The 9,894-nt window shown below is 40.3% G+C and overlaps 1 protein-coding gene across 1 annotated transcript in view; it reads right to left on the bottom strand.

Annotated features, from left to right (window-relative positions):
• The window catches only part of LOC102002836 (zinc finger protein 420-like), a 14,738-nt gene extending 5,619 nt beyond the window's left edge, over positions 1–9,119 (bottom strand). The window contains exons 1-4 of the mRNA XM_013355471.2: positions 8,888–9,119; positions 6,193–6,285; positions 3,259–3,350; positions 1,426–1,552 (exon numbers count right to left, since the gene is read on the bottom strand). Coding sequence (XP_013210925.1) covers positions 1,426–1,552; positions 3,259–3,288 — 157 coding nt within the window. The 5' untranslated portion in view covers positions 3,289–3,350; positions 6,193–6,285; positions 8,888–9,119. The remainder of the gene's footprint in view (positions 1–1,425; positions 1,553–3,258; positions 3,351–6,192; positions 6,286–8,887) is intronic.
• Between the last annotated feature and the right edge of the window lie 775 nt (positions 9,120–9,894).

Below are 9,894 nucleotides of genomic sequence, written 5' to 3'. Positions count from 1 at the left end.
AAAAAAAAGAAAAAAAAAAGACAAGCACTGGGAAGACAGAGGCTGGTGGATCTCTGAGTTTGAGGCCAGCATGATCTACAAAGCAAATTCCAGAAGAGACAAGCTTATGCAGAGAAGAAAACCATCAAAAAAGATGTAATTGAACAAGAGATCCACGTTCCAGCCCCAGTAAGCAGCAGAACTTATCAGTTTCGGGCTCGTAGTTCTGGAGTTTAGCATAGAAGAAAGTGGCTATGGAATTTGCCCCTGAGACTAAGGAAAGCTGCTAAGGCCAGGCATGGGTCAAGAGTGTCCATGAATGGAGGCAAAGAGAGGCCTTGCTTGAACCTTGGATTGCCATGGAGAACCCAAGATGTTAGAGATGCCATACCCTTGGGATACCTGCCCAAGAAAGCTACTAACAGGGAGTGGGACCAGTCCAACAGAAAGATGTATGTTGTATTCAACACAGTTGAAAGGAGTTGATATCGGAAGAGTGTTTTGACATCAGACATGGAGATCATGCCAAGCTGGATTACAGTCTTGCTTTAGTCCAGCATTTCCTTGCTATGATCCCTTCCCAACATATCCTGTGCCATTACCTGTTGGAAATATGTGATTTTTTTTTAACTTTGATTTTATAAAGGGTTACAATTAAGAGATTGCATTAATCTCAAAAGAAACTTTGAATTTTAGACTTTTAAGTAAGTTTGAGATTGTTACAGACTATTAGGACTTTTTAAGTGGAACCAAATCCATTTTTTGAATTATGATATGGCTACAAGACTATGGGGGCCAGCAAGTGGAATGTGGTGGTTTGAAAGAAAATGCCTTCCAATAGGGAGTAATGCTCTTGGGAGATGTACCCTTGTTGGAGTGGATATGCCTTGTTGGAGGAAGTGTGTCACCGTGGGGCAGGCTTTGAAGTCTCAAACCAAGCCCCGTGAAACATTTATTTCCTGTTGCCTGCAAAATATATGATTCTCGGCCACCTCTCTAGCATCACACGTGCCTTCATGCTACCATACTGTCAGGCTCCATGTTCCCTGGCCATGATGATAATGGACTAAACTTCTGAAAGACTATATGATTCCAACTCAATTAAGTGTTTTCCTTTATAAGAGTTGCTGTGGTCATGGTGTCTCTTAACAGCAAAAGAATCTCTAACTGAGACAATGAATAAGTAAAGCGTCTACTTCAATAAAAGGAAAAAAAATGAAAAGGAAGACATGGTGGAAATGTTATATGCTGCTGAGTTTCTGAATGCATCTTGGAGCCCAAATGAAGGGTGTGGAAAATTAAAACCACAAATACCAAGAAAAAGTTCTTTTCTACCAAGCTTTCCCTAGTCTCCTGTTATTTTCAAGACAGTTTAATAGTTTACAACCTATAAAGTTGGTACATTTAAAGGATGACTTAGGAATTCTACAATCAAAATGTTCTCACCCACAGAGACCAGGTTGCTGTAATTCTCCAACATCACATCAATGTACAAAGTTCTCTGCACAGAGTTCAGGCATTCCCACTCCTCCTGGGAGAAGTCTACAGCTACATCCCAGAATGCTAATAGACACTGAAACAAAAAAGTACAGTTTGATCACATGATCCCAGACAGAGTGCTTCCTGGATGTAAAAAGACTTAATGAAATTAGGGATATAGATGAGCAAAGACAATTATACAAAAAGATGATTTCTAATATAGTCACATTGTATAAAGGCTTTTCTATCTGTGAGAACAGGATGACGTTTCATAGCCAGTGTGCAGGAAACAAGACACACATTTAAGGTCTGGATGTGGTTGTCTATCTGTTATGGATGCTGTGTTTTTTGTCCCACAGGATCACAGCATACATGTCTCAGAAGGAAAATCTGTAATGAGGAAATGTGATTTTAAATGCTATACCTGTAAATTTTACAGTGTACCATGCTACAATGGTTCAAAACCATATTTAAGAGCAGAAACACAGAAATGTAAAAAACATAGAGATACCTTTCAGGATATAGGATGGGGAAGATCTTTTGAATAGCAAAAACACCAACATCACAGGAACTTATCCCAAGTATTAACAGATTGGAGTACATGGATATAAAATGTTTGTTTATCAAAGGAAATAATGAGCAGAGTACACAGATACCCACAGAATGGGAGAGAATCTGTACCAGAGACACTTTGGAAAGGGGCTCATATTTAGAATTTACAAACAATTTTAGAAATTAAAAAGCAATGGAATAAAACTGATAATCAATAAATGGGCAAATGAGCTGAATAGACACTTTGCTAAGACATAAACACAAATGGCCAACAAATATTGCAAAAAGTGTTCAAAATTCCTAAGATGTCATCATGGAAATGCAAACTAAAACTACTTTGACATACCACCTCACCCCAGGCAGAATGACATCAACCAATCTAACAACAAATGTTAGAGAGGATGAAGAAAGATACCTTTATTCACTGATGGTGTGTGTGTGTGTATGTGTGTGTGCGCACTGCAAAGTAAAATAGCCATTATGGAAATCAGTTAATATTGAAAAATATTAAAGATAGAACTAATGTATGAACAACTCTTTCATTCCTAGGCATATGCCAAGGAAATTCTACACCCCAATACAGAGAATTTACACCTCACACCCCATGTTTATTGCTGCTTTATTCACCACAGCAAAATACTGTAATCACCCGAACCATCTAATGACAGACAAAAGGGTAACAAAAATGGTATACATATAAAATGAAATGCCATTAAGATGAGGAGAAAAAGGTAACAAAAATTTGCAGTGATGTGGTTGGATTTAAAATATGTAATGAGGTCACACAGTGTCAGAAAGAATAAAAACATGTTTTCCATCATATGTAGAATTAAATAGTACTTGTGGATACAGTAGAACCTCAGGGGTTGAGGATGGACTGAATGCAGATAATTAACACAGGTCATGAAAAAGGATATAAAGTTAGGTGCTTTTCTAGTTCTAATTCTGTCACTGTTTTTTTTGGGGGGGGGTGGTACATAATTACAAAGAAATATATTTGATAGTGAAAATATAAAATTCCATGACTCCAGAGGCTCCAAAGCTCCTGTTCCCAATGAGAACTCTAATTATATAAAATTACATTAAGTTATATAATCTTTGGGTCTGGTTATTTTTAGTATGTGAACTTTTTGTTGTTTGTTTGCAATGTTTTTATAACAGTTTTAAAAAAATCAAAAACAAAAATTAAATTCTTGCAATGTCTCAAAATATAACATTTCTATAGCAATAGTAGACACGACCACTGACCTGGGACATCCTTCCTGGAGAATCAGCCATTTCTTTCTCTTTTTCTTTTTTAAGTTTCTCTTTCAGGAACAATGAATAGATGGCTTGTTGCCCTGTCATATAGAGGCATCCAAAAGAAAAAGCAAAAATTAATATTGAAAGCTGATAAAGAATGATGTCAATCCACATGAGGACCCACGCAACACAATACAGCAGGTTTCTAGTCAGTGATCCCAATGCCAGAAGAATATATAAATACACCTAAAGCCCGGTAAGAAAATCACCACCAACCATACTGTTACAACTAGAAAACTACTCTCTTAAAATTCATGGAGACAGGGCTGGAGAGATGGCTCAGAGGTTAAGAGCACTGCCTGCTCTTCCAAAGGTCCTGAGTTCAATTCCCAGCAACCACATGGTGGCTCACAACCACCTGTAATGAGGTCTGGTGTCCTCTTCTGGCCTTCAGGCATACACACAGACAGAATATTGTATACATAATAAATAAATAAAATATTTAAAAAAATTCATGGAGACATAAGTGCATTTCAAGATAGTCCCAAATTAACACAATTGATTTCACTAAAGATACATCACACATATTAATTTTGAGGAAAAATATACATAAAAGAAAAGGGGATTTATCTATTAGAACATGAGAAGTCATAAATTTCATGTGAAGGATAGATAAATACAGGAGAGCTGGGAAGTAATCATCCATGGGGAAGACAGCATATCACTATTAGTCACAGAGAAGGAAGAAGAATATTCCCAAGAAATCCAGCCAGCAACAACATCAAAAACAAACAAACAAACAAACAAAACATTTCCAATAAAATTCTGGCCACTCTGGAAATCAATATGAAGAATTGTCAAATAAAAAAATCGTCAAGTTAAATAAATCTAGCACATGACCCAGATGTCCTATTCCGTGGTGTACACTCATAGGACTCAACATACCACTTCACAGATACTTGCTTATCCATGTTCTTTGCTGCTCTACTCATAAAAGCTCCAAGAGGGAAACAAGCTAAATGCCCTTCAACTGACAAATGGATAGTGAAAATGTGGTACACATACGCTATGGAATATGATTCAGCTGTAAAGACAACTGAGGTCAAGAGCTTTGCAGCTAAGTAGATGGCCTAGAAAAGATCATACTGAGTGATGTAACCCAGACACAGAAAGACAGACAATGGCTGTTCTCTCTCATAGGAAGTTCTTAGCTCCAAATCTTCAGATGTGAGTCCACAACCTGGAGTGAGTTCAGTAACTGGAAAAGTAAAAGGAGAACACTGCAGGGTGTGGGGGAGTAAAAGCAAGGGGAATAACAGAGAACAAATGATCTGAAGGGGGAAATGGAGAAACAGGGAGGGATTTAATTATGGAGAAGGGGCAGATATAAACACTGAAGAAAGAAGGTAAAATAACAGTAAGAATGGCTGAAAAAGTCATAAGGAATCCATCTATTCCTTGACTATTATCTATCCATGAAAAAATGCCTATAATACATATAGGTCTCTGTAAGCATATACATTTAGAGAGTAAATGAAAATTTCCCAACTGCACTGATGATGCTCCTCACTAGAGTCATAGAATTTCTAACAAAATGACCGACACCAGGTGTAAGAAACCTGCTTTGAAGTTGTTGGTCACAGTTTTCTAAGAGACTTCCAAATATTACAGAATATTGCTGTTGCCCATGGCTGCCTCCCATAGGTAGAAGTGGAGTCCCTAGTACTGAAGAAGCCACACACTTCAAACACAAATCGTAGAAGACTCAAGATGAATATGACCTTAAAGCTTCCTGCCTGGGGACTAGCCTTTCAAGGTCCCAGCAGGCAACATACATCCAAAGGAGGAAGCCAGCCAACAGTCCTACCCATAACACCTATGAACCACAGAAATGATGTGCAAGAGTGGCACACACACATACACACATACCCTGGAGGTAACCAACAGCTTCTGAGTGGACTTAAGACCTCAACAAGAAGGAAAACATGCCTGGTATTGGAAACCTAGCCAGTTTCCCTAAGTCAAGAATCTTGCAAAGGAAATCTACAACTATCACTTTACCAAATTGGCCTAATCCCTAAAAATGCACTCTAAAAATTTACCTTTATCTAACAGATAAATGTAGTCCTTGCTCCTCATCAAGGAAAATTCTTTTCATAACACATGGAGATTATTACAGAAAACCACAATCAGTAAGAATGAAGACTTGTGATGATCCATCCCCAATGACTTATAAGCAACACACCACCTGAACCTCAGGCTCAGGGATCACTGAGAAGGGAGCTGGCTTGGGGCTTGGGGGTGGATTAGGAACAGGATCTTTGCTGAGATTGTTTCCCCTAGAAATGTCAGAGAAGCTACATGCATAAAATCTTACAAACAGGGCTAAACAAGAGCAGAACAAGGCCAACACCAAGAGACATGCTAACATGGAAGGGAGGAAGCTAACTAGGCCTAAACTCTAGTCGAACACTAAGGAATTCTGAGAACTGGAGAAATAGAGAAGAGTGCACCATATGGTTATCCAATACCAAATCTTCATCCCTGAAAACATACAGACTGAGTAGGCTGTATTTTAAAAACAATGAAAAAAAAGTTACTAAGAAATAATAAATGCCTATGTAAAGCCAAGATTTTAGATCACCTACATAAAAATGTCTATAAGAGCCTTATACCATTTTCTATTATTGATACTCACATAAGTAAAATATAATAGGGTTAGATAGATGGCTCAATGGGTATGAACGTCTGTGTCTGCTTTAGAGACCCAGGTTCCATGCTCAGGCCCCAGAGGGTGGCTCCCATCAGTCCACACATACAATTCTAGAATGCACATGATATACAGTCATACATGTAGCAAAACACTCATGGCAAAACTGATTTCCTGTCCCTCTTCCACTTGATTCCCTTGCCATCCTTTCACCAATCCCTCTACCATACCTGGATCCTTAGCTACTGTCTGCTCTCTCTCTCCATCTTCCTGGCCTCTTTGTTCTGTTCCACAGAGAACCAGGTCCGTGTGATCAGTGAGCCCTGAACATGAGAAAGAGATTCTTCAGGAAGCACCTGGATTTCTAACACAGTACTGTGCTCAGTGGATGAAGAGAAGATTCACAAATGATTCCCCAATTGTCCTGCAGGGTCAGAATACTGATGTCATTTAGAAAGAATTTTGTTATTATAACATGAATTCCACTTGAATTCACAATTCAGGGGAGAAATGAAACTGAATGTTAGGGATCAGAGTATTTTACATTGTTGAGGTTCTGAATTTATCATGGACCAAAAATGACGGAAGTTTTATACCTCCTAAAGGGACATACACAAGAAGAGAAGACATTTATTTTTTTATTTTGTTTGAGATGTGAGACTCATTCACACACAGGAGGAACAAGCAATCTAGTCTTATCTACAGAAACTGGACTACTGCAATTCTGCAACATTCAGTTTCTGTACAAAGCCCTCTGAGCAAAGTCCAGGCATTGCCCCTCTTCCTGGGAGATGTCCACAGTTACACCATTGATTATCAACAAACTACAAAATAACAAACAACACTTTGAATTGTCCTGTTTGTTCACATGTTTAATCCTAGCACTTGGGAGAAACATGTGGGTGGAACTCTCTGTTTTCTATTCCAGCCGGATCTACATGGTGAGTTCTGGGCCAGAGAAATACAGTGAATTCAGCAAACACAAGAACCAAAAACTAACAGTTTGGTCATGTGTCCATGAACAATGCTTTTCTTGAATCGAGGAGACAAAAGACTATTGCAGGCATCTTTTCTGATGTACATGATCATAATTATTGAAAAGATGCTTTTTATAAATCATTCTATACTATAATGCCTCTTTTTTTTTTGAGAAAGGTTTCTATATGCAGTATAATCCCACCAAATGAAATTCTTTGGTCAAATTAAGCAAGTTTTATTTTCTGTCAGACAGGGTTATCTTCCTAAAGCAGGGTTTGAAAATATAGCATTGAACTCAGGAAAAAGTGGGGCTTATACATTCCCCAAAACTGCAGGGCAAGGGGGTTTTCACCTGTTAGTGGACTTCCAGACGAACTTTTGTTAAATAGGAACTTGGCCGAACATTTTCTAATTATTTGGCAGAACATCTTATCTTATCAGGGTATGTTCAAACTGTAAGTCAGACTCCAGAGGGTGGGGAGCATGTCAAATTCCAAAAACAGGTTAAAACACAGTCAAGTTGAATTTAGCAGCAAATGGAAATGAACTTCTGGCCTTATAACAAATATCTTCCTTAAGATGGAGTCAGGCTGCTCCATCATAAGCCCTGGCTGTCCTGAAAGTCACTTTGTAGGGACCACTCCCCCACAGTATTTAAATGAACTCTCCAAAGAGGAAAACGTGGTCTCTTTTCCTTCCTCCTGGTGGTTGGTGATCCTGTTTGCACGAACTCCCGGTTTCCCCTCGGGACTACCCGAGAGCCCAGAACTCCCATTAAACCTGGATTATTTCTTCATTCGGCTTGTTTTGATTTGGCTTGATTGAGATTTTGCGTTGGCAGAGAGCTCAAATTAGGAAATATTCCTAACACCTGCCTCTGCCTCTGGAGTGCTGGGATTAAAGACGTGAACCGCCACCACCTGATTCATAATGTTTTTTCTAACTGAAAATACTGTGACCTGACACCCTCAAATAGCATACCCGGCTTTCCTTGGAAGGTGCAACACTAAGAACACAGCACAAGAAGACACATATACCCCACCCCCACCCCGGCCCACCTTTTTGTTGTTTGAGACGGAGTCTCACGACTTAGCTATGGGTGTCCTGGAACTCACTATGTACTCTTGGCTGGTCTCAAATTCACAGCGATCCACCAGCCTCTGCTCCCTGAGTGCTAGAATTCAAGGCCTGTGCAATCAGGTCTGGTTAAGACACTTTTTTAGAATGCTGTGTTTACATAACAGAGTAAGTATGTGTCAGATGAAAAATTAGTGATGAGTAAGGAGTTTACTTTTAAGTGCTAATGTTAACAACCATACATGTAAAACTCGCAAATAGATATCTTCATAGTCAATTAAAACTGCAGCCATTCCTTTCATAACTAATATCTAAAAGCGCTGCAGGGATGCTATGTCCTCAAGTCCCCAGGTGTAACACAGACATTAGCATTGATGAGAATGGTAATTTTGAAGAGCTTTGTCGTTTCCACCACAGCCAAAAGAACCGCGTTTGCAAATATCAAGAACCGAAATCAAGAGGCTGGAGAGATGGCTCAGTGGTTAAGAGCATTGCCTGCTCTTCCACAGGTCCTCAGTTCAATTCCCGGCATCCACATGGTGGCTCACAACCATCTGTAATGAGGTCTGGTGCCCTCTTCTGGCCTGCAGCCATACACACAGACAGAATATTTTATACATAACAAATTAATTAATTAATAAAAGAACAGAAATCAAATGTTCTACTAATATTATTTTTATAAGAATATTTTGGCAATCAGAAGATCAATTGAAAAAAATCAGGCTTATTCCATATGATCTAAAATACACAAAGGGAAAGACATTCACAGCAGAAGTTGAATTTCAGAGCCGGTTCCTTCTGAACAGCAGAGAAATTGCTCTCACCCCAGGTCCCTTCCCTCCTGCGATCCAGCCCCTCAGCTCCTCTGACCTGGGAGGTTCCAGGGCCGCTGGGCTGAGGTTCCCGCCACTGCGCTGCTGACTTTCCCAGGTCGCCCCGCGGCGACTGCGGCTCCGGGGAGTTTTCGCGTCCCGGCAACTCCCAGGTCTGCACCACGGGATTGCGCACAGTGCAGGCTCCAGAGCACTGACAGGGAATGGGTATTGGGTACTTCCGGCTTTGGCTCCTCCGAAAAACTTCCCTGGCCTTTGCCAGGGAGTGTTCAGCTTTCCTTCACTTCACTCCTCTAACTTCTCCCACTCTGGACTCTTCTACACCTAACTAAGGTGCCGCTTCCTTCCAAGCTCAGTTTCCTGTTGTGTGTCTCCGCCCCAACGAACCGGTCCCTCCCACTTCGCCTCAGGCCGCCTTCCACACAGTTCCAGCTGTCAGGCTGTCCTGGACCAGCTCTGCACAGCCTCCCCACATGCTTGCTGCCAGCCATGACCAGAACTGATCTAGAAGGACGCTGGACCCCGGTGTCTGACCCCACAGTGAGTTCTGAACCTTTCAGATACATGACAAGCAGCCTAACCTCTACGTGACTACCAGCCTCCCCGGCTATATACTTAACCAAATAATAGCAGGTTTAATTCAGATGCCAGATTCCCATCCCCAACACAAACATGACAAGCCAAAACAAAATAGTGCAACTGTGCCTTGGGGAGAGACATTTCAGGAACTTGGATTTTCAAAAGAAATAGGAGTCTGAAAAAGTCAGATGTTGGCTATGAAGGGATTGTTAGAAGAATCACTGCTTTTAGCTCTAGTCCTCTGCTGAGCCCATCAGGCCCCAACACATAGCTCCAAATCTACAGTCTCAGAGACGGCCCTAGTTAATCAAAGGGAATCCAGGAAAAATTAATAGAGATCAACACAACAGAGAGTTTTGTGGTGCAAGACAGTCGAGATGTAGAAGGTGAAAGTGAGTATTTGAGGCACACACAACACAGAGGCACACACTGTGTGTGTTGTGTGAAATACTTAACAATAATTTT

The sequence above is a fragment of the Microtus ochrogaster genome, unplaced genomic scaffold (assembly GCF_000317375.1).
Source record: "Microtus ochrogaster isolate Prairie Vole_2 unplaced genomic scaffold, MicOch1.0 UNK134, whole genome shotgun sequence".
NCBI lineage: Eukaryota > Metazoa > Chordata > Mammalia > Rodentia > Cricetidae > Microtus > Microtus ochrogaster.
Note: the sequence above shows the minus strand (reverse complement) of the source record. Positions and strands in the feature narration are given on the sequence as shown.